Source organism: Geospiza fortis, unplaced genomic scaffold (genome assembly GCF_000277835.1).
Source record: "Geospiza fortis unplaced genomic scaffold, GeoFor_1.0 scaffold428, whole genome shotgun sequence".
NCBI lineage: Eukaryota > Metazoa > Chordata > Aves > Passeriformes > Thraupidae > Geospiza > Geospiza fortis.
In genome coordinates, this window is record NW_005054409.1 from 1,721,156 (window position 1) to 1,746,992 (window position 25,837).

General features: G+C 40.6%; 1 protein-coding gene across 3 annotated transcripts in view; it reads right to left on the minus strand.

The window, feature by feature from the left end:
* Nucleotides 1-6,665: 6,665 nt before the first annotated feature.
* Nucleotides 6,666-25,837, minus strand: part of GRM3 (glutamate metabotropic receptor 3) — a 104,970-nt gene continuing 85,798 nt past the window's right edge. For all 3 annotated transcript variants that reach the window (XM_005426292.2, XM_031061319.1, XM_031061318.1), the window contains 3 exons: nucleotides 16,702-17,768; nucleotides 13,028-13,202; nucleotides 6,666-7,215 (listed from right to left, as the gene is read on the minus strand). In XM_005426292.2, the coding sequence (XP_005426349.1) occupies nucleotides 7,142-7,215; nucleotides 13,028-13,202; nucleotides 16,702-17,768 (1,316 nt within the window). In that variant the 3' untranslated portion in view covers nucleotides 6,666-7,141. The remainder of the gene's footprint in view (nucleotides 7,216-13,027; nucleotides 13,203-16,701; nucleotides 17,769-25,837) is intronic.

Here is a 25,837-nt window from a genome sequence, read left to right on the forward strand (position 1 = left end):
AGGGGGAGGGATGGAGGGATGGATGGATGGATGGATGGATGGATGGATGGATGGATGAGGGATAGATGGATGGATGAGGAATGGATGGATAGGTGGGTGGATGGATGAGGGATGGATGGATGGATGGATGGATGGATGGATGGATGGATGGATGGATGGATGGACGGATGGGTGGATGCATGGATGGATGTCCAGCAGAGCTGAGCATGGGTTATGTACTTGCACAGCATCTAAATGCATCCTGTGTCAGTGCAAGTAGCAGCTCTGGAGAAAAGGCACAAAGTGGTGCCTTGGAAACTGGAGGCTGGGTGATTTTATTTCCATAAAATCAGCCACATTATAAGCATGTGATCTTCATAATATCCACAGTAATAATTTCCTGAAATTCCCTCTGAGGTCGAACTCAAAGGAATCTGAAACTTGGGCAAAAAATATTTGAGTAAAATTATGCAAGGCTTGTACAGAGCCAGAGAAAATGAGTCACAATTCTTGTATTGACCTCTGGTCAGACTCATATTTCCATTACAGCAAATTTATGTGAATTGTGGAATGCATCAAAACCAGAAAAGAGACATGGGTAGAAATGGTCTTTTTACTATAAGGAATATAGATTTTTGATTTTATATGACTGAGCGAGGTCTATCATTAAAAGAGGGCCCACTTTTAAGTAAAATTTAAATTAAACTGAATTTTCTGCACTCTAAATATTTTATTATACTCTAGATGTGAACAAAAATTTTATGAAGTTTAGATTTTTTTTTCATTAGGGAAAATTCAGCTCTGTTATTTTATAGTTCCAGTCAAAGAACATACACTTTACTCTTTTGATGGGAGATCCTTCAGGCATCTTAACTGAAGTGGTGTACATTTTCTGTTGGTCTTGAAAAGGCACTTCACTTTCCCAACAAAGATTTTTATGGGGTAATGTTGAATGTATATTAAATACACATTCCTTTTTGTATATTTTGTACCATTGCACACTTATTATTGTACATTGTATTTGTTGTCATGGTGTCATTTATATATGGTTGTCAAAGATGATATGCTCACAGAGTAAATGGTTATGGCTTTGGGATTTCACTTCTTGAATCTTTTATGATGAGGGGTTTTATGTTGTTGATTTTTATTCAACTAGTGTGTTGTAGCATCAAAGATATATATCTGACGGACATTCATAAAATAAAGTAAAAATATATTTGAAATTTTGGACTTGAGATGTTTGGTGGCACTGTAATCTTGCCTGAACATTGCTGGTCTTCAGTAACGAGTAGAGCTTTTCACTGCCATCAAGTTGTATTTGTCTACATCTCTCCTTTAATTTTTCCCCTTCTCTCTCCATATGTTTTCTCAGCCAAAATTACACTTCATTCTCCAGAACACCATTTCTTTTTTTATTACTGGACCCATATCCCTGTAATGCAGAAATGCCTTAATTTTTATGAACTATATTTCATTTGACTTAATACCGCACAGGTTTCGTTGGGTTCCCTTCTTTTTCCATTATATTTTCCAAATAAAATGGAGTGGATTTTTTTGACAGCTGTGACAGACTTTGCTGTATGACTCTTCTCAGCTCTGCTTCCAAATGGCTTATCATGATGTTGTTGAACACTCTCCCAGGCAGTCTAATGGTGTATCTGGTGCAGTACTAACATAGTGGGAAGCAAACCAATGCTGTAGACTTCATTTACCTTAAAATAAGAAAACTGCATTTTCCAAGAATTAAGCAAGCGTAAATTGAAATATTTGAGCTGACTTCTGCTATTCATTTCTTTCTGTTAAAGATGTAGTAGAGAGGGGAAGTTTCCATTTTCCCATAAAAGACAAATTTTGGAAGCCTTTAAGAGTTCGCTAAAAAGTCAGCTATAGGTGCCCTCTTCTAGTGCTCTGTCAAAATATACTTAACAGCAAACTCCCCCTTTTTTTCCACATGGAATCACATTAGAAAACTGTTATTTGATGCCATAAAACAATGTGAATCAGTCTGTTATGTGTTCACTTGTTTAAATGGAATACATTTTATTGCTGCATTTGCATGCTTTTCTTTGAAATCTGGAGTCAAGCAACTGAATCTCTTTGAGGATTAAGCACATTTTAGTGGTGTCTGTATAAATTATTGGCACATTAGCAGAACGTCATTGTCTCAGCTTTGACAGTGCTTGCTAGGGGGGAAATGCACAATGAATGTGTTCTGGCTTGGCTCTGACTGTGTTAGTTGGTGTTTGTAATACTGAATACAATTGATTAAGGTTTGGGGAAAACTATGTCTTAGAGCCACAGAAGGAAATTACTGAGTAGCTTCAGTGATCTATAATCTTTGTTCAAAGAAAGGATTTTACTATTTGCTTTTGAAAAATAGGTTCTGGAATTCTTTGATAGTAGAGGGGAAAGTTTTCAGGTTTTGTCCTTCCAGAACCAGTAGTACCTGTGAAATCAGGGTACTTAATTATAATTTGATAGCAGCAGATGTCACCATTTAGGAGCCAGTGGTTGTTGATTCTTCTCCAGCAGTGACCAACACAGATGTTTCAATGTAATGTAGAAGGAGCTACAATTCATGCTGGCACACCAGTGGGGATTTCCTCCTCAGCAAGGAATGCTGCTGGTTGGTCCATATCATGAGGCATGGAGGCTTTAAATAGCCATTCTAGATAATATTTGACAACTCTCTAGGAAGCACGTTCCAGTCCCTCACCATCCTCAGAGTGTTTTCTCCTAGAATGTAATTTAAACATCCCTTGTTTTGGTTTAAAACCATTCACTCTTGTTCTGTTACTGCCTGCCCATATAAAAAGTAACTTTTTTATAAGTCCCCCCCATTGGGTACTGGAAGGCTGCAATGAGGGGTCCCCAGAGCCTTCTCTTCTCAGTGATAACCTCAAGAGAACTCTTGTGATGTTCTGCTTATCTTTGGCGGTGTTCTCTCTTAGTATTTCCCCTTGTGTGCTCCATTCACTGAATTCCCTTGTTTTTCTTTCCTGTTGAAGACTTGGGAACTGTGCTGCTTTGGTAAGATGTAAGGGGAGAGGAATAGAAATAAAAGGAAGTCAGCTCATCCTAGAATATGCAGTGTGTGTCACAGTGTGCAGTGACATCCCCAGTCACCTGGCTGGGAGTGCCCACACTGAATTCCTGCATCAGGAGCAAGGGAGACACAAGAACAGAGGTGATCATAGACTGCCATCGTGTTTTGGTTGTTCCTCAGGATCTGTGGAGTAGGAGCTCATCAGGAATTCTCTAAGGTCCATGTACTGTGAGCCACAGCAGTGTTTCGTGATGTGTATTTGCTACCCCATCCTTTTCCTCTTGCAGAGCCAGCCCAGCCTGGCCCTGGCCTTCTCTTCTTGCAGCAAGAAAGCTCAGTTTTGCCTGTGTTTGTGTTGCTGAGAAGCTTTGAGGTGGCTCTGGATAAACAGCTTCTTTCCTTTGTCTTGCAGACTGCCGGCATTGATGAGTAGGCAATGACACTATGGACTTCAGACTATATGTGGTGATGAGTTAAGGGTTTGCTTTGGTCTCCCTTGCTCTAATTGTGCTAATTGGGTGAAAGATTACAGTGGAAATGTCCTTAGAGCTGAAATTTTTGGGTGTGGTCAGGGTATTTTGGACATATTTTTTCTGATTTCCAGAATTTGTTTCATTCCGGAGGGACATATATTTTAAATAGCTTTCAATTTTTCAATTTGAAAAGACAATTCATTTTTAAATTGGTTTGGCTACGAGTGAAACCATCTGTGTTCAATTAATTAAGGAAAAACAATTGCTGGAAGAAAAAATAAAATATTTTGGTTTTTCGCAGTAGACTTTGGTCTTGCTTTCAAAATTCACTGAAGATTTAAAAACCAAACAACTCTTCTAGAAAAACCAAACCAAACCACCAAAAAACACACCCAAACCCATGAACAAAGACAAAAACCACCACAAACCTTGTTTGTTTCAGATTGGTCTGCAATAAACTTTTTGGTCTTATTTTTCTATTCTGCTATTAAATAAAATGTGATCAGTTGTTCACAAACCTTTCTGCAATTGTGATTTTTATCAGAGAGCTGAGGTACTTGGAACTTACGACTTCTGAGTAAAAAACTGAAGTTTTCTTCAGCCTCCAGTTGGGCATTGTAGATGCTGGGTTAAGCCTTGCTCTCATTCACAGCATTTCCTCTGATTTCAGCATTTTGCTCCCTAGTGTGCAGGGCTCAGAGCAGTGTGATTACTCTCAAGGCTCACAGTCAGGGTACTTGGGAGGAACTGTGATAGGACCCCTTCTGCTTTGAGGTGAATTGCTCAAATCTTTAAAAATGATGGTAAAATAAAGATACTGGAAGAGGTTTGTACTCTAAATTCAAGTTTTACATAAATGGGTACAAAAACTATAAGCTGTTATAAATAGAAAAACTAAAATAGTGATGTGAGACAACAGCAAAGGAAAAAAAAAATAAAATTCCCTTTCTTAAAAGGTTTCCATGCCTGTATGTTGTGGAAAACCTCTGCTTTGTCATTTTCCTTTTCTGTCCTGCTGTGTTTTGAAACTGGATTATTTCATCAGGCAATACCAAACAATCTGCATCCTTAGACTTCTAATGGAAAGTACTAAAAGGCTTTCAAGACAAAGCCAAATAAAAGATAAGAATGTCAGGAACATTCAGTGGGCATGGAAGTCCAGAGCTCTGCATGTTTTGGTTGTTGGGGTTTTTTTGTATGAGAACTCCACGTGCAAGTGGCTTTCAAGCCAACTAAGTATTCATAGCAGGTGTTTAGACACAGACACTGGGTCATTTTCTCAGTAGTGCAATCAAAATGAATGAAAACTCCAGCACAGTGAGATCCTCACCTGCTATAAATTAACTTCAGTAATGTCAATTTCGATTCTGGGGCTGGAATTCATCTGACACAATGCCTTAATTTTCAGTGCAAACTCTGTGATCTGAGCAAGCTGTGCTCGCCATTATTTGGAGAGTTTCATCCCTGCCTGGAGTGTCTGCCTGAGAGAAGCCAGGGGAATTATCCCTACTTCCTTCCACTGAGTACAAAGGGAGAGGGGCTGACAATCTCAGATGTAGCTATTTACTTAGTCCTTGTAAACAGTGAGTGTTAGATGAGGTGCATTTGACCCTGGTTGTGGCTTTCCATAAAAATTGAGAAGAAACTTTCATTGGCCTGGGCATTTTTAAGAGCTCCATAAAGACATCAGAATTATGGTCAGATATTCTGACTTTTTGTCACAGGTGACCAGCCTTTTAGTCCACAAAAGAGCACACCAAAGTCAAATGAATGTAGCTGCCCAGCCTGAGGTGCTTTAAGAGGTCTGGATTGGAAAGGAAGACTCCCAGCCTGTCAAAACTTGACCCTGGGCCCTGCATGAGGTGACAAACAAGCCTGAAACATCAGGCATGCCAGAGATTGTGGAGAGGAAGAAGCTGAATGCAGAGCTCTGCAGGTAGGGTGGGCTGATCTATGCCCATTTTGGGGAAAGTCACAGGGATTCCTGCTCTGGACAGCTCCATGATGCAGAGGCTTAAATGGCTGCCTCTGTCATGGAAGTGTTGACATCAAGTGGTCTTTGCTGGTGGACATGTGGATGTTTAGAAAATACAAGCATCCGTTTATAATTAGGAATTTTAAGAACCTGCATCTTTAATTTTTGCATTCCGAGTAGCAGCTACTTCCTTTGCCAGTTCAGCCCTGAAGGACTTGCAGCTTTCCAGAAATGTGTGGAAACATCTGCAAGTGCAGGAGAATTGGGCTCCAGAGAACATGTGCATCCCACACCGTGTATCCATGGTCTCTGACTTTCAAGCCTCGCTGTTGTTGCCTTTGAAGTCAATGAGAATTTTGCTATTGACCTCAGCTGGAATGAGATCAACGGGAACAAACCCTTAGGTAAATATGCTCAGACACATTAATCAAAGGTGTGTTTGTTTCCTTAATGACTTTTTAGACCTGGCAGAAGGGAGGGTTTCAGATTGTTTCAACAGAGTGAGGGCAGCTTTAAGAGTGCAGTTTCAAAAGCCAGACTTTTAAGGTATTTTACAATTGTCTAAGTAGGTGGTATGTATGTCTTGAAGCATTTGGTTTCAACGTAAAGGTCACCCCAGAGAGGTGTGTAAATGTCTCCTGCATTTCTCTTTTTTGACTTTCTGGTCTCTGTGGTGCTCCAATTACCTTTCACAGCACTGTTGATGCAGACAAGCTGAACCAGCTTTGTTTTGGCTGGAGATATTAAACAGTCTTAGCTAATTTTCTGACAGATTTTCTTCCAACCTAATCTAAATTCTCTTTGTTTTTATATGCTACCAATCTATTCTGTGCATGACAGCATTTATTTGTGCCAAATGAGTGAACCAGGAGTCAAAAATTTTTTCCTAGTATCTCATTAAGATGAAATTAGACATTTTCACTTTTGAAAATTACCCTCTATTTTAATAACAGAAAAGAAATTGAGGAGTTTTAATAATGTAGGAGTTTTTTAAGAAGAGGGAATTTCTATGTGACTTTGAAAAAGCATTAATCATAAGCACATATATTGTGATATGGATTTTGTAACACAGGCACCCACCAACACACAAATGCCTGTGTACACACGCTCCAGAATTTTTATGCTTTTTACCTACCGTCCTCTCTAGAAAAATGTAATGACCTTGAAGGAGTAAAAAACAAAAATGAAACCATGCTGAAAAACTTTTATCTTTTTATTATTGGTGCCTTTACATTAATACTGCTGTTTTGTGCTGAGAAAACCAACCTGTTACACGTAAGGTAACTGTAATATACAACATAGAAATGCAGTCTAAGTTAATTACAACAAGGAGCTACAAAAAAAATTCGTAGGAAAGAAGTCACCTAACATTGCAACTGTGCTTGCAACAATCACCCCCTCACTGCAGGACTATGCACATTGTGAACCATGGTTATTTACATGTCCCTTACAACCGTTAACAACAGAAGGGCTAAAATCAGTCTAAAAAGTTCCAGAACGTCACTATATACTGTACAATCCTCAAAAATAATTTATTACACTGTTTCTAAAAAAAGGTACTAATTTTGCTTGGATGTCTTTTGTTTTCTGGTGTTCTCTGGAGTGCACAACATGTGCAAAATTTTCCCTAACAGTCTAAAAACTCAAGAACTGAACCACGAGCCACAATCACAGAGACGAAGTGGTGGAGTCCAGAACTTCCCTCCCATTGCACACGGTTGGCACGTACATACTGGCAGATGCTGGAAGAGAAAGAGAGGGCAAAATCAGCTGATTTCAGCACAGCAAAAAGGGGCAACACACAGGATTAGAATTTCTGCTGGTCTGGACCACCTCACCCTGTTTAACCAAGGTGCCAAATGAAAATTTGTCATGTGTCAGCAGCAGAGCTGATGGAAGTGCTGCTTGCATCTCTACATGGCAACTCAGACCTCAGGCTGAAGTATCCTCTGAAGAAATCTGATTTCACTTTGCTGCTCACTGGGAGCACAGAGGGTGATTACACTTCTCCAAGAAGTGTTGGAATAAAATACATGAATTTTTTTTCCCCCAATGATTCTGTGCCACTGGGTCTCACTTTGTAGCACTTTGCATGGTAGTGTGAATTAATACAGCTATAATGGTATCAAAATACCTCCGTAGAGAAAAGTGAACCTTTGGATTTTTTGTGTTTTATTGGCAAGAAATGCTAAGTTCTGATCCTTTGAGCTTTCACATAATTGGAGTGGACATTCATGAAGAAAATATATGTAGTTTTAAATCCGGGGGATAATCTACCATATTAGATTTCTGTGTCAATCACCTTTTAATTAATAAAAATAGGAATTCTAAGAACATTCTGGGTAACAAAATTTTTTAATTACTGAATTTAAAAGCAAGATTATTTCTCAGCTAATCCCAGAATAATTTCTGCCTATAATTCACTTCTAGGAGCTCTGGATCAGGATTCAGTATGCATCCAGAGGTGAGGACCAGATTCTGATAGACTTGTTTACATGGTAAAACATTTTATACATCAGTTTTTCATTGCTTTAGTCTTATTAGGTGACAATTAAATCTGAGTACAACAATCTGTTTCCAAATGTATCTGTATTTTGAGCAGAGAATATATTACCCTATTCTGCTTAAGTCTGCGGATTTTAATTTAAAAGCAAATTGTTTTGCCCATCTTTGTCAAAATTATCCATTGGGCATCAGGATGTGTTTTCAGATACTCTGTGACATCTCTGCTCTGGGCACCATAAAGCTGCTTTTTGAAAGATACCTTAGGTTAATGGTAACAGCGACCCAGAGAAATGCGATGCCTTCATCACAGAAAACACATGGCAAGCAATGACTTAGTAAACTCAATCATCCAGCGTAAAAAGCAATTTATGCAGCTGACAAGGGCATGCTCAATCTTCCACATCTGCTGCTGGCTGCACTCTCAGTTGGTTCTGTAAAGATGCCCAGTATAATTTTTAGAAAAAATATTTTTTCTTCAAATCAGCTGGTATTTTTCATTCTTTCATTGACTGAATAAATATTTAATGGAAAACAGAAATGCTGTAACAAAAGAAATTTAGAGGCATCTGCTAATAGCTAATTTAGGGGACTAATCTACTACTCAGAGGGCAGGACATCTTCCTGAAACAGGAGACCCAAAAATGAGCCCCTCTTCTGGATTAGGTCAATGGAATTTGATCTCTCACAACATGGATGTGTGTTGTGAGTCACAGGTGTGGAGGAGCTGTTGTATGTAAAAGACCACAGGGCATCATGTCTGTGATTTCTAAAAATTAATTTGTATTTTGTATTCTGGTTTTGTATTATGTTTTAAACTGGGTATAATGTGGCAGCACAATGACCTAAACTTTTTTTTTTTTAATTGTTATTTTTACTTTCTACTTTTTGTTAGAAAATAGAAAAAATCAGTTCGGCTCAGGAAACCTGATTCAAATCCCTGTTCTACTGCGGTTTGGCTACAGGCAAAAGCATTTTGTTTCCATGAATATCAGTCACTTAACCTGAAATTTTTTAGCTTCAGGCTTTTTTTTTGAAGTCCAACACACTGACAAGCATGAATAGCTCAAATACTATGGTAACTGGGTCAGGAGGATATCAAAATTGGACAGAAATATATGGTGGTAGGCGAGAAATGAGTGCCCTTGCCTTTTAAGTTTCCAGGCTTCCTGCACAGCATGTAGCTCTCTTGCAGTGCTGGGATGCAGTTATTAACTCTGCTGGGTGGAGTAAAGTGCTCACACTGAGCATCCAGCTCTCCTGAGACAGAACAAAAGACCTTGCTTTTCATTACAGACCTCAGCAGTGTTAATCACTGGCCCTGCAGGGTTCTGAGCTCCACTCTGTGTCTGATAGCAGCCACCAAGGGCTTTCCTGGAATACTGCTGCATATGCAAGAGACACTTCACCTTCATTCTGTGTTGAGACCAAGGACAAAAGTGTGACATCAGCAGAAGTTGCTTTGGCTCAAGTTCATGCTTTTGATCTCTCTTTTCCTGGCTGTCCCTCATTTTGCTTAGACAATCCAAGGAAAAGAACCAGAGGTACAATGTAAGAGCCCAGCACTGCCGTGGTGACCTTGCAGCTTTGCCTACACAGCCAAGAACAGGCAGATCTGAATTTGCTGCCTGTGTGCCACTTGGAGCCATAGAGCCAGAGAATCTTCTGTCTTGGAAGGGACCCACAAGGGTCACTGAGTCCAATTCCCCTCTGTGCACTGAGCAACCCCAGGAACCACACCATGTGCCTGAGAGCATTGTCTCCTCTACTCATGCTCACAGCAGGACAACTGTGAGTTAATCTCTGTTATGTCAGGGCTAGTTTGGAGCCAGGCCCAGGAAAATAAATTCAGAGGGAATAAAATTGCCAGTCTGGCTATAAACAGTATGTTCAATTCTCCTTGTGACCCCTGTGCAGGCCACCTGGAGGAGCTCAGCTCTGGGGGCAGCTCTCCACGTGGACCTAACTTGGATAAATGACATCTGGGTGTAAAAGCTTAGTCTGAATCATGAAGGTGCTTATGAATTCAGGAAGGTGAGTTCTCCATGAAGTTTTATGGATGCTGAAGCCCATAAGAGAGGAAAACAGGGGAACATCCCAACGGGAGAGGCACTACTGGGGTAGCAGAACTTATGCAGCACACTGCCAAATGGGAATTCTCAGAACCAAAACAGTGTGTACAAATATATGCATTTCAAAACATGTCATATACCCAAGCACACTCTTAACCTGCCTCTATTTGGCTTAAATCTATATTTTTATTTTTTTTTTAGATCAGAATTTCAGCTATCAAAATGAACAAAGCTTGACACTAACATTTAGTGACTACCCAAAAGCACCATGAGTGTCACCTTTTCTCAGAGTGACCAGATTTCATGGTTCAGGAAGCTGTGTTAAAAACTGTCTGTGTGTCACCTGCTGTTCAAGAGCCACTGTGCTCATGGCATTCATGATCAGTGGAGTGAAGAGGTGGTGGCAGCCCTGAGATGCAATGGAGGTGGCAATCTGTGGAGATAGGAAAAGCACTGACCTCTAGAGCTCTGATAATGTTTAAGAGATGGCTTTTCAAAGTTTCTAGACTGCCCTAGAGCTAATTCTGATGAGTTTGATATTAAGAAGTTTCTGAATGATGAAAAATGCCATCAAGACCAAAACGAAAACAAGTTGACTGTCCCAAGGAATGATGAGAGGAATATTTTAGAAAAAGATTAGAACCAATTTGGATAGAAACCTTTTTGGAGTTTTATAAAGGACTAAATAGTTAAGAAAAATGATGGCCATTTATTTTAAATAATTTTAAATTAATGGAAGGGAATAAGGGAAGATTTTTCATCTTGAAAATACTGTCACTGTGATAGACAGTGTTATTTTCCCAAATAATTGTCCTAGATGGAAACTATAGGGCTGTTTCCTTCGTGTGTGATGGACCTTTTAGCCCTACTTCCATGTCTTCCCATGGTCTGAAAACCCAACAAGGTGAGCAGCCCTGATTCAATTAGGTGGAAGCAGTAAAAGTAAATAACTGCAGCAACCTTTCCAGACAATGAAGTTGTAAGAGATTGCAAGTCTGGATTTTTATGCTTTTCTTAATGTTCTCAAGCTGTTCACAAGCCTGATAATGCAGGTTTTAATGTGAAGATGTGCACTGAGGATGTCTCTCACTTGCCTCTCATGTTTACACACATGTGTTATTCAGCCGTTAAAATAAAAGTATCAAATTCCAAAATGCAATCCAGAATCCAGTAGAAAGTATTTATGAATCAAAATTATTTCTGACTAAGCTCATTCCATAGCATGAGAGTGTTAAAAAACTTGGAAAGACCACTTACACAAAATTGATAAGGAATGAAAAGAATCTCATTGGGCTTCCCATTTCACCAAGGGACCACACTTGTAAGAGTTTTTGGGAAATGATTGGTCTTTTGGGAGTGTTCAGCACTTCAGGCACATAGTGCCATCTCATTAAATTCTCCAAAATAGCAAGGAGTGTTTGCTCTCTGGTGTCAGGACCGGATGCAGTTCTGGCTGATGACACTGGGGACGTATAGAGCCAGATGGTTGATCTCTTGTTAGGGGACCCTGGGAATTCCTGCAGAGTGTTTTGGGATGGGAGAGCCAGGAATAGCTGGGATCCCTTCTCTTCCTAATCCTGCAAATGTGATACACAGCAGGGTGCCAAATTGCTGCCATGCTCTGTCTGAAATCTGAAGTGCTTGAGACAATTTTGAAATTTAAGTGACACTCAAAAACCTCAGGCTAGGTTATTGTGGACTTGCTGGAAAAGCCTTGCTCTGTGCTCCCCCTTTCCTCTGTTTCTTATTCCCCTCCTCTTTATAGTTGTAGTGTGAGTTTCAATTGGATTTCCAGGATGGACATGCTGTCCAGAGAGCTCTGTGGATGGGGTGCTGTGTGCTACCATCTTTGATGAGTTAAGTTAGTTAAGCTAGACAAAGAAAAAATCCCAAACAAATATACAGGTGACCTTTTTTTTTTCCTTTGTAGTCCATAAAACTCTCTGAGAAACTCACCCAGAAAAGCAGTGACAGCCTCAAAACAAAATCACAGCTTGTGATGAAGAGAGTGAAGATGAAGGGAAGAAGGGAATCAGAGCAAATGAGCTGTCCTTGCAACAGAACACTGATTGCATCTCCAGGCTGTGGCACTGACAAAGGCCATTGATCACCCTCTGCATACAGATGCAGTTTATGGCATCTCTTGGATGCATTTTCTGCAGACTTGGGGCCTTTCCTTATAATGCAGGTGATGAGCCATTGAGAGCACGCTGTGTTGTGGCCCAGATCCTGTCAGTGTGCTGCTCTGACAGGAATTCTCCGAGGCAATCTGCTCCTGTCACACTGCCAGAGCGACAGCGGGACACGGGGTCTGCTCGGTGTGTGCATCAGGCTGGAGCCAGCGCCTGCGAAAACTTTCTGCTGACTTCAGTGAGCTCCAGAGCAGGCTCTGAGCTGACCCCCATGCCAGGGGGATGAGTTTTCCTCTCCAGACACAGAGGAAATGATGCTTTCACAGGGTTACATTGTCGCCACGTTTCTCTTCACAGAGAAAAGCAAGGCACAATTCTTCCCAAGAATATTTCTGGGTTTCACATTCTCTGAACTCAGAGAAAGGAAAAACAATTCTTATCTCATTTGCTGTGCCCGTGTTTGTGCCAAAGTAGAATGCAATATGGAGATTGTTTACCCAGAGTGATGGAGTTTTGTTTCCTTGGCCTATCAGGGCCTATCAGTGTGTGTGTGTGTCGGGACTGTCGGGTGACCCTCACGAGAGGAGTGCAGTGGAGTGCTTGGCAGATTCAGTTTAGATGTAAAGTAATATAGGAATATAATATAGAATAATATAGTATAATAAAGCAATTAAAATACGGCATAATAAATAAATTAATTAGCCTTCTGATAAGATGGAGTCCTCCTTATCATTCTCTCCCCTTCCTTGGGGCTTTCCCTGCAAATTCTACATTACATAGTTGAGCCCCCCTTGTCTTTACCCAAACCCAGCACAGCCCCACAGAAAGGTGGCAGATTTGTTACTTACACTGGGAGTAAGTGGTCCCGGTCCCACTGACACTGAACCTGTTGAGGTGGAGTCTGTGAGTGACCACGTTCTTCTGGGGCTGGAAAAGGATGATGTGCACTTTGGGTGCAAACAGGCAGCCCAGCACAACAAAGCCACTGAGACTCACAGAGATGCACATGGTGGTGGTTTGCACCTAGGAGAGAGTGGGCACAAAGCACTGGGTTTCAGTATGGAGAGCTCTGAAATGCCAAATATTAGAAACATTACTACATAACAGCATGAAGCACAGTCCTGGGGGTTTGCAATGGAGCAGGCTGGTGTGAGCCTCTGTTGCATCCTTATCATCCACAATCCCACTATAATGGGAATGAGGTGGTGGTGCCCTGTGTTTCTGCATGTCAAGGATTTAATGTCATTGATTGTGTTCTCCCTTGCTTTAGTACAGAAAGGAAAGATCTGCTCTCTTTCTCTCCTGCCCCTGATCTCTAACTTGATGACAGAACCCTCTGTAGTGCTTGTCATGCAATATCTGAGCAATGTTGGCTGCAGTGGGAACCAGCTCACACAGAGTGTACATCATGTGGGTTTACATCAGTTGTCTCATGCAAAGCATCCATCTGCAAACCAGTTTAGTCTCCAGCTCCAGTCCTAATCAGAGAACTTGAGTAAGGCCTTTCAGAAATATAGGTGTGATTTGGAGTAAAGATAATATCTGGTGACTGTTTTCAGACTGGGTCTGAAAGGTGTCCTGATTTTGAGACATCACTTTTTGGGCTCAGAAATGAATTGTTTGTAAGGCTGCAGGATTTAAGAATAGTTGCCTTGGGGTATTTGTTAGTGTAGCTTTGCTGGCACTGTCTATCTTTTATCCTTTTTATTCAATAGTATAACTAGCTGCCAGTTTACTGCCTCATTTTCAGTTTATATTCTTTTCTTCCGAGCAGATTCCTTAATTAAGATGTTGAATTAAATTGCTTTAAACTCTATTGCTTAATTTGAACGATTATACATCTATGGCTCATTTTTCCTTAGTTATACTCCAGCAGTTCTTTGAGATTAGCCTTCTTCCATGGGAATGCTTCTCATATCTCCTTGTCAGAAATAATTGGTGCAAATTGGAAAACAGAGTAGGGAATGGACATTGTTGCTTTGTATATATACTGAGCACAACTGGTGTTTTGTCATCAATTAGGATAATTAATGTGGTCATTTAATAATGGCTCTTTGCACATTGTGGAAGTTGCAAGCACCATGGAATGTGCTCAGCTTTCACAGGGTGAGTGAATATGGAAGATCCAACAGAGCCTGCATGATAAAGGGACGCCTTAGCTTCACATTCTCCTTCACCTCTCTGCATTTTGTCCACAGACCTGTGCTGTCAGGTCAGGTGGATATTGAACTGGGTGCTGTGTAGGTAAGATAAGAAAGGAGTTTTCTTATAAAACAAGAGTAAATGAAGCTACCTTTATTTTCCTTAGTTTCGAGTTACATTTTTTTCACTATCAAAGCCCTCTTCCCCCACCCTGCTTTTCCTAGTGTTTGTGCTGCCTGGAGCAGCTCAGCTGTGCTGGCATAATTACACACTCAATCAATTAAATGATTTGGGTTAAAAATAGCTCCATCCCAGAGGGTTCCTTTTAATCCAGGTCACTCTGGTGGTTCAGTGTGTAACCCGGCCTCACAGACTGGGCTGGTGTGCTGGCAGAGTGGAGGGAATCCCACTAGACCATGAGTTATGCTAAGGCACATGGAGAACAGGGAGGGGTTTTGGGACAGCCAGCATGGCTTTGCCAAGGGCTGCAGATGCCATTTATCTGGAATTCTGTAAAGCCTTTGATAGGTGCCCCCCAGCACCATTCTCTCTAAACTGGACAGATTTGGATTTGATGTTAGGTGAATAAGATATTGGTTGGATGGTCACACTCAGAGGACTATGGCTTGGAGTCCTGATGGGCATCAGTGACAAGTGATGTCCTTCAGGTGTCCATATTTGGACCAGTGTTATGCAATATCACCATAAATTACATAGATGAAGGGATCAAGTGTATCCTTACCAAATTTGCAGATAACTCCTGGCTGAGTAGGGCTGTTTCTAAGGCTGTTTATTGTGATGCTACCAGACTAGGGCTACATTAGGATGGCACAAGCTGATTCAGTCAACATGTGACACTGCATGGAATTTAAATATGGGCTTTTAAAAGGAACCCCAGAAGTGTAGACTTGTCATGAAAGTATCAAAAAGATGTTAAAAGCATTTTCTGCTCTTTTTGTAGTACTTGAGTTGGTTTATTTGGAACCTTGTATATAAATTCAATGCCTACAAGTCGTTTTGAAAACTCCACTCAGGAGATAAGGCCGCAAAACTCTGCTTGAACAATCAAGTCATGCTCCTCTTGGCCATTAATGTCTGTGCTGCCCACTCATGTGACTGTCTGCACTGATATTTCCCTCCTCCTGTGTCTGTCTTCCTGATTGCTTTGTGTGTCCAGAGCTGTTCCCTAGTGCCTTCCTTAAACTTTTCCTTCATTAACTTCAATCCATTACTTGCTATTCTAACTTCTCCTGAGACTGAATAATCCCTTCCTCTCGTTTTGTTGCCTTGAAATTATTTATGGTCTGTGATCACGTCTCCCTGGGTTTACTCTTGTCTAGACTAAATATATTTAGCTCTTTTACTGTCACTCTCCATGTCTCACTGCATCATTTGTTACTTATCCCTGTTTTCTAGAGGTTTTCAGTACATTTCAGTACATTTCCAGATGAGTAAAATAGTACTAAATATATTATTCCAGGGTGGCCACACCAAAAATATGTTAAGTGACATTATTAACTCCACAGTTTTATATGCTGTTTCATGTACACACTATTGGCAATAACATCCCCCTAAGGTAATCTACCTTTCTTCTGGGCAGAAAGTTGAACTAATTCTCTGCAAACTGCTGCAAGGGCCAACTCCCACAGTCACTTCTCACATCGTAATAACTGTGAGATTTCCAGTGGAGCAGATCTGAATCTTTTTCTGAGACAATTTCCTTCTGTTTAAAAATACGATTTTATTGAACTTGAAGCTTTGCAACACTATCTGACAATTTAAACAGTTTAGTGTTTCTAAAGTTTGCTAGTGAAGGCTGACCAATATTTGCTGCTCAGTGAGGTGTTTTATAAAGTGCAGAAAGAATAAAAAGTTCTGTACTTAAATAGAATGGTTGTTGAACTTTTTTTAAACAACCCTTTTTCATAGGAAATTTTGAAATTTGATCCTTATATTTTTTATTTGAAGGAAATACTATGTTTTAATAGCAGATTCTTTTGCAGAGGAGACTGGTTAGTACAGATTTTATTTTAAGCTCAATTTCTGCCAAAATTACTCATGATGACTGATTTTAGGTCATTTACTGGGTTTTTCTGTTAGGACTGAGACTTCAGATAGTAATGAACCCAAATGAATGCTTGATCCATATGTTATGCCTCTATTGCAATTAGACTAAGAGTGTTAATCCCTTCTAGCTCTGACAGCACGTACTATTTTTGAAATAATAGTATGGTGAGCCAAAATCTGGTAACATTGAAAGAGAACTGGTTTGCAAGGGATCCAGGGGCCAAAAGAAGTGAGAAAAAGCCTTTAGTGTATGCTGACATGGTCCTCTAAAGTGCTGCATATGATTTATGGAAACAGATGTCCAAAGACTTACTCTGTAGTCACTGGAGGTCACATAAAATATGGGGAGAAAGGCCAGCCAAATGATGCAAGTTGTGTACATTGTGAAACCGATAAACTTGGCTTCATTGAAGTTCTCTGGACATTTCCTGGTTTTGAAGGCATACACAGTGCATAAAACCACGAGGATGACATCGTATGTCAAGGACATTAACATACTGGAATCTTTGACGTTGCATTTCAGGATGACAGTCTCCCTCTTCTCGGGAAGCGTGTATCGCCTGGTGCCCGGCGCCTCCAGGATCAGCCACACGGACACCACCACCACCTGTACCAAGATGAGACTCAGGCAGATGAACACCTGAGAGCTGGGGCTGATGAACTTGGGCCTCTGAGCGCCGTTCTTCACGCCATCAAATATCCTGGCGATGCAGTTCGTTTTTGTCAGGAGGGCGGAGTAGCAGACGGCAAAGGAACTTCCCAGCCCCAAACGGCGGAGGGTGCAGATGGCTGGAGAGGGCTTGGCTATGAAGAAGAAAGTCATGCTGTAAGACAGGAAGACACCAAAGAGCAAAATGTAGCACAGTTCACGGCCAGAGGCTTTGACCAGGGGCGTGTTGTTGTGCTTGATGAACACTCCAATGACCATGAAAGTACAAATAAAGCCCAGGCATGCAATGGTAACGGGACCTATTGCCCAAGCATCTTCCCACTTGATGTAGTCTTCTGGTAGGTCATAGCAGCCAGTCAGGTCAGCTGTGGGCCATTTTCCAGGCCCGCAGTCTGCACAAGTGAATTCATCAGCCAGGTACTCATAGGTTTCACAGGGAATACAAATCCAGCAGCAGACATCTCCTGGTTGCATGTTCTTCATCTCATTAGGAGCGCAGGGGTCGCTGCACTGGGAGACAGGGACAGAGCTCCTGGACCAGTGGATAGAGTCTACCTCCAGTGACAAAGTTTCTGCCCACTGACCAACCTTCACGTAGGAGTATCTGTCTCCAGTGAACTGGAAATTGAACACGTTGTATCGTCCTATCCCATCCCCATAGGCATCAAATTTGACCATACTGTCTGGATCATTGGGAGGGTTGAATGGAGCTTTGGGGAAAAACAAACAAAGAAAGAAATAGAGAAATGTTATTACCAAAGCTACATATGATATTTTTTCTTCCGTCTGGCAAGCACAGGCACCTGACAGCTTATAGAATACAATTCAACTGTCAACAGGTACATCAAGACATTTGTGTCTGTCTCAGTTTTGAACTTGGAACGAGAGCTCAGATAATGGAACTCTATTTCACTCCACATTTATGAATCTAAGATGACCAATGTCCTCACTTTATTTTGTCTTGAATACGAATAAGTTCCCTAATTATTTCTCCCAGTATGCATCACTTCTGCCTCTCACATTTTCTCTTGAAAGAAAGAGGTCTGCTCCTGAATCTCAGCATTTTTTGGTGAAACTTGGCTGCCATGATATAAGAAAAATTAAACAGTTGGGTCATTAAATGACAGTTTGGAATGCATCAGTCTGGAATGCAGTTGAATAGAGGATTCATTTTAGGATGATGGAGAAATAACAGTGAAATCCTCAACAATTTCTTACTGTGTCTTTTTCTCTTCTCCCTGTATTGTAGGAAGTTTTGAATACCTTCTATTTTGCTTCAGTTTTACCAGTTTCTGATATTTCTTGTATGGTCTGAGGTCCCCAGCACGTGCTGCTTTGGTCCTGTATCTTGTTTGGGGAACAGATGACAAAAGTACAAACTGGATCTGGGACATTCTGTGAAATAAATTTTGTAACACTTCTAACTGGTAAGATCTGCAGAGTTTTGTTTTTCCTCCAGCTGAGGCTTACCCAGGGAATGAAGAAATATTAAAAATCTGTGAGGAAATTGCATTTACCATGTGATTTATTGGTCATTTGCTGTAGCATCAAAGGCAAAAAGCTTTACAGGCAGGAAGCAAAAGGATTTTTTTTTACCACTGATGAACAATAAAGGTGATTTTATTTCCCAGTGTCTTTGGCCATAGAAGGGTTCCACTGTCATTGCTGGAATAAATCTCTTTCCCTGCCTCTGTGCCCATACTGTGCTTGAGTTTGAGCAATATCGTATAAGGGTGTAATACCTTCCTCCACTCCAATCTCCAGACACTTAGGATTTCCTCCGGTAGATTTATTTACCTTCTTCAAAACACTGGGGCCAACTTCTTTCACCTTTATTCCTTCAGAGCGTTACGTTATTTTGCAGGACTCTGGCTAAGGTCAGTGAAAGGGACACTGGGTATTGGCACAGAAGCCCCAGCTGGAGGGTTGAAATTGTGATCTGAACATCCTCAGGTGCTGCACTTGGAGGGCATTTTCCCCCAGATTTCTGCTTATTGTAGGGCAGAGTTAGAATATAATTTACAGCCACCTATACTCTCTTCTGAGTCAAGACTCTGCTTGTTCTCATCCCTGCCCTCTCCTGCTCCTCCCCACCTCAGCTGTGTCAGCCACAGTGGTGGACAGCCTTGGTTTGCAGGATTTCAGAATGGTGGAATTGCAGAATAATTCAGGTAGGAAGGGACCACCCTCTGATCCAATCCCCCTGCTCAAGCAGGGCCATCCCACAGCACATGGCACAGGATTCATCCAGACAGCTCTGGAATATCTCCAGTGAGGGAGGCTCCAAACCCTCTCAAGCAGTTACCAGTGCTTGGTCACTGCACATGAAAGAAGTTGCTTCTCTTGTTCACATGTTCAGTTCTGTCTTTGCCTTTGTCTTATTGCCATTGAGAAGAGCCTGGCTCCCTTCAGACACCCACACACACTGATGAAGTCCCCTCTCAGCTGTGTCTTCAAAGGCTGAGCAAGCCCAACTCCCTCAGCCTTTCCACATGAGACAGATGATGCGGTACCCTTATCATCTTTATACCCCTCTGCTGGACTTGCCCCAAGAGCTCCACACCTTCCTTGTACTGCACAAATTAGGACTGGGTAGCCGAGGAATCTGTAAGAAGTTTATTTTATCTTTTTTTTTTGTCACTGTTGGCACCTAGTTGTAACACTCTGCAGTCCAACAAGACCTCTGAGAGCACAAAAATTAAGAGCAGCATAATCCTCCCCCAAATGGCCAGTCCTGCTGGAAGTGACATGCTCTAAATTAAACAGGTAGATAAATTCAAAATATAGGTCAACAAGAAGAACATGAAGCAGCTTTGCTCCTCTCCCACTTCCTCCTCATGCACAGGCATGCAAGCTCCCTCATCCAGGAGCAGCATTAAAACAAAATCATAATGCAGCACTTAACAGCTCCTCAATAATGTGCTGTCACTGCCAGGATCTTATTTCATTATTCATAACACTTATATAGATTGTAGGAGCTGTTAACACGGCAGCCCAGCTTTAAGAGCCAGTTTATTCACTTCAGTGTTCTCCAGGCCAGCTCCTGAGGAGGGCTGAGAGCCTCTGGCTGCTGCTGGCACCAATGGAGCTGGAGGTCAGGAAGACAAAGTGCAAGCTGCTTCTTTGACATCTCCTGTCAAGTGCATAGCTCAAAGGCCACAAGCATCCCAGTGCAAGTTACCTGAGGGTCTGAAACACCAGCACTTTTCAGGAAAGAATTCCTTGTGTATAACATGTTTAACAATTTTTTATAGAAGTTCTGAGACAATATTTGTCATTTAAATAGAGAAAACTATTTTCCTTGGATTTTGCAGGTAGGTTCACAAGGCAAAGCAGGTAATCTCACACAGACCTAGCTTGAAGCTCAAGTATAATTGCCTTCCATAAGGCTGTTCCCACGCTACAAGAAACAAAAGATTTTTGTAGGACAACATGTTCTAAGTTAACCAAAGCTTACAGCTTGAAACATTCATTTTTAGTGGCTGCTGATAGAGGAAAATAAATCACCCTCTTTCAGATGGAAAGGATGAAATCATTTAACCAAACAATGATGTATTAAATTATAGTATGGTGAGCCAAAGCCTATAAATGAGCCCACTGGGTGGCAGTAATTAATATACCCACTGATTACAAATAAATCACTACGGCATTTTAACGTATGATTTATCAACATGTTCTAGATCCTGTAGGAACACTTGCAAAAAGTAATGTTTTCACAAAATATGATGCAATAATAATCATAAAATTAAGATGTTTATAGATGTTTATAGATGTTTATCAACATGTTCTAGATCCTGTAGGAACACTTGCAAAAAGTAATGTTTTCACAAAATATGATGCAATAATAATCATAAAATTAAGATGTTTATAGGCAGGAAAGATGCTTATCACAAGAAGGCAGGATCTTATGTTTTAGAGTAAAAATAACAGTTTTTGCAAATTGGTTTTCCCGGAGATGATGTCAGGCTGTCGTAAGTCACTCTGCAAATTCTTTTATATATCTCAGTTTTAGACCTGAGAAACCTACAATTTTTATAGCAGGTATTTCTGGCAGGTCTATTTCAGAGTTGTAGCTTAGCTCTTTTACATTCATCCCTTGGGAGAGGACAGACAAGAGTCCCTGCATCCCATCAGCTGCTAGCTAAGAGGCTGAGTGACAATATGAACTTTGCCTCCTTTGAGCCTCGGAATCTTCTCCTTCCCTTGCACTTCATGAAATGAATTAGTCCTGTGTAAAGCAGTTACCCAAGAGGAATTTTGTAGAAGGAGTTATCAAGGAAAAGCAAGGATAATTAGAAAAGACCTAAAGCAGTGATGCTTTGTGCTCCAGCTTGCAGCATTTCAGCAATGAAGGTGCAGCAGCAGTGACATTTATAAGAGCAGCAGGGCAGAAGGCAGAAATCTTTGGAACCCCAGTGCAGAGCTCAACTCTGTCAGCTCCCTGGAGAAATCCTACTGGAGGAGAGGATTCCATTGTGCAAGTGGAGGACAAACTCCTTCAGCTTCACATAAGAGAGGAATAACTGCAGATTTATGACTGTTTTATTAGCAGATATAGATAAGAACATAAAATAACATCATAGCTTTTATGTAGCGAATTATGTCATTTGTTTCCATCTTCCTAAGTGGGATCAATTTTTCCAACATTCATATAACTTGCAAAAATGTGCTTATCTGCTATTGGAAGCAGGTGAGTTGCTTTTATTTAGAAATCTTTAATATTTTTAGTGTCAGTGATGTACAGCTCTTGATGACATGAAAAAATTCAGAAAGTAAGTTCTGGATGGGAGAATTATTATATTTTTGGGCAAAACCTTTATTTGAAGAGGCAATATGAGAAATATATTTAAATACTTCTAATTCTGCACAATGCCTCTGTTGAGTGAAAAACACTCCAGGATTTTTTAACAAGGAATGAATAGGTGAGGAAAACAAAGCAGATTTCATCCTAATTAGGCACTGGAAATCTTTTAAGAGGGAAAGATGTATGTCATCTTAACTGGCTTGGAATCAGACTGGGTTTTGTTTCTCAGCAACATCTTTGGGCCAGGAAGGATATTTTGCATAGAGTCTCTCATGTGTCTGGCACAGATTTGAGTGTGTAGATGCTGTCCTGTAGAAAACATCCTCAGTAACACTTCCTGGTAGGAATGACGACAGATATCCCTACATCTAAGAACATTCTTCACTGAAACATGCATCTGTTCTTTGTTTGCACAGTGCATTCTTTCTAAACAAGGCACAGATCACAGAGGCACAGCTCACTAGCTAGGAGGTAATTCATTAATAGCAAGGCTTGATTAAAGCACTGCAGTTTTTCAGCTTGGCAGTTGGGAGATTTCATGTGGTTCAGAAAGAGGTGTAAAAAGGGTGCACTGAAGGTACCTTCTTCCACAGCTTGTTGGCCCCAAAGACTATGAGGAGATCATGATTAAACAGAAATGGAAAAGTAAAGAGGGAACAGGCTGGAGTTTCTGAAAAGTTGAGTAAAACCTCCTTAGTCTCACTAGGTGGTGCTGCAAAAACTCCAAACTCATGATTTAAGGTTGAAAAGTAAGAAATTTTTTTATGTAACAGAAAAATATAGTTATTTTTTAATCCCCCCCTACTCTTCCTGTTACATATTGAGGGCAATGCCTTTTAAAAACACTTTCATGGAGAGCCTAGATAATAATATCACAGGATATGTTGTGTTTGTCCAACAGACTCATCTATGTGTATGATGCCTTATCTTGAAAAGTATCAGAAAAGATCCTGAGAATGCACATTTCTTTTTGTTCTCTTTTATTTTTAGCTCAATATGGCTTGTTGAGGTCAAAGTGACTTATTTCTGCTTGGCTGAACATTTAGACCAAGCAACAGAGACCTGATGCACCCACCCCTGTTTCAACTTCAGCACAGCACAGCTGGTTTCATACATGATTGGCAGAAGGCACATTGAAATTTGGCAATTTAGAAGTTAGTGTGGGGAAAGATCAGAGTGAAGTGTCACTAGATTGTACCTCTCCACAATTAACAAAATACCAGTTTCCACAGAGACCAGCACTTTTAACCTCTGCACCACAGTCTCTGGATGTGTTTGGGTCATAGGCACCATTGCTTCTTCTCATTTAAGATATGAATGAGACAAATGAGACAGGTTAGTCCCCTAAAAATGTCATTTTCATAGCTATGTCTGCAGATTTTCCATTCAGGTCTATGGTTTCTCTCTTAGGCTAGACACTTGCTCTAGAGAGTTTTAAAACTAGTCATAGACCCCCACAACTCTTGCACTAGGGAGAGACAGAAATGTTTTCCTCAGGCCTTGTTGCAAAGATCTATCAAGGGATATATGTAGATGAGTTAGTTATCCCAAACTTGCGTCCTACAAAAGAGAATGAATATTGAGTATTTCTAGGGTTCACTGTAGAATGGTAGAATAGCCCAGCCAAACTGTTCTTTTTCTGTTGACCACCAGGAGTGTGACTATCTGAAATACACCCACTATTTATGTATCTGAAGCCAAGTGAGATGAATAGCACCAATGCCTGGGACAGAAAGGCTCACAGCTGGAGCACCAAGGGGTGCAGCATGTCCAAGCTCTCTGCAGTACCTGAGAGCAGGTGTCTCACAAGCTGCCTGCACAGGCTGCTGTGGGGGCTATCAGAGAGAACAGTCTGGGAACATTTGCAAAATAAGATAAGAAGGATCTGAAAATCTGAAAAATGAGAATAATTTCTTCAGCTTGTCATTATCCTCATTATCCTCAGCCTGGCTGAGCACAGAACTCCCAGGCTACCTTTCCTGTGAATTGCTTGCCTCAAGCTCAATGTTTTACATTTCCAGGTATGTGTTGTCCTCTTGCTTGTGCAGCTCTTGGACATAGGTGTGGTCTTTAGGACGTGGGGAGAATGAAATAGATGCTAAGTTACAAACCTTCTTTAAGAAAACTATGAAATTGCCCTTACTCCTTTTAAGGAAATTTAAGGAAGTAAAAAAAGGATTTCTTCTTAAAGCATTTGGGTTTTGAGACATGGAAGTTAAAAGCACGTGAAAATTCTGCACTCATTGTATTTCTCGTTAAAAATACAAACAATCTCCCCTGAAATTGAGAATATTTCTTGCAGTTTTTCAGTTTAACTTTTAAATAAAACAAATACGTATGGAAAATCATCCAAGGTTTTTTTCTTTTTTTAAAAATAAGTATGCTAAGTTGATAATTAATATGAGTAATTTGTGAGATTCCAACATAGAAATGCCTTTCAGTTGATACCATTCTTTTAATTTAAGTTTATCCACTTAAGGAAATGGTTGTCACAAGAGGCAAAATGCATGCAATGTAATTGAAACCAGCAATCAACTTGCAATTACAAAGGAAATTAAACCATGACTTCAAACTGCCTAACTCCCCCCGCAGGCCAGCTCCCTATTTTGTACACAGAAGCAAGGGGAACCCACTCACATTATGAAGAATTATGGCCACTCTTTGGGGTGACAGCACAGCTCAGGAGCTGGAACTGTGAGCTCTGGGCTGGCCTTTGGTAGCTTCTGAAATGTTTTGGTCTGGGGAAAATTTGAGTTGGCTGGTGAGTTCTCTGTCAGATGCTGAACATTAATGTAGCTCTCAGAGAACATGATTGATTTTTTGATTGTGATTTTCTGCCAGTTCAGGTGTTATGGGTGTCCTGTGTCCAATTTGAACATTTGGCTGAGGGACATTCCCATGTAACCTCAGAGGTGGGCACTGGTGCCATGTCTTTTACCCCTCTCTTCCCAGTATATCCAAGGTGCAGCTGGAAGTTATCGAAGCTGTGTTTTAATTTTGCTAAAATTTACTTTTTGGACTAAATCTGGGACATGGTTATATCACAGGGGCAGGAGTCTTTCTCTTTTTGGAGGCACTGTTCCATGATGTGCTAATTCCACCCCCAGACTGAGTACATAGCTGTCTAAGGAAGTGTTAAATACCTAATAATATTTTTGCCCTTCTTTGTCAGCCTGAAGGAAATATGAATAGATTTAGTTAAGATATTAAAGGAAGTTGGTTAAAACATTCTCTCCTCTGTGGGGACTAAAGGATTAGAGACGTGTTTCCAGACACAGCTCTGAATAATTTAGTTAGATAGTTTGCCCTTAGAGATCAGAAGCAAACGAACCATGAAATAGACCCTCTGGCTGTTATTTCCTAATTGACTTGATATGAAGACACTCCCAAATCAGGTGGACTTACATAGATTTAATTACTTATACTGCAATGCTATTATTTAGTAGTAGTAATATTGTAGCTGTGACAGTCCAAGATACAAGAAATTTCAAGCGTCTGAGAAAGACAGTATTTCTTATTTGTCTCACAGATGGAAGAAGTGCACAGGCTTTCAGGCCCAAGGTCACTCCATTAGGTCACCAGCACCATTGCTCAATAAATTTGACCTCCATTTATTTAGAAGGAACAACTCTGCTCTGAGTTTAGTATATCAGGTTTTTTTTTCCTGCTGGAAACACAATTTCCCTCTGCAAACAGCCTCATTACTATCCATTTGCAGAGTAATTGCTGAAAGCTTTTTGTTCACTTCTTTAGAAGTACAGAGTTCAGAAACAGAAGGTCTGATCGAGATGCAAGACAAGATATGACAAAGAGATGTTATGCCAAAAGCTTCTTTTTTTTTGCAGATATGTGGGCAGTCTAATAAAGGTATTGCCTCTTCTTACAAATCTTATGACTCTGTGCTATTATTTTTATTAAGGAGCTACTGAAAACTCCAGGCAATCACCCTATAAATTGCTAATAATGAGGTAATTT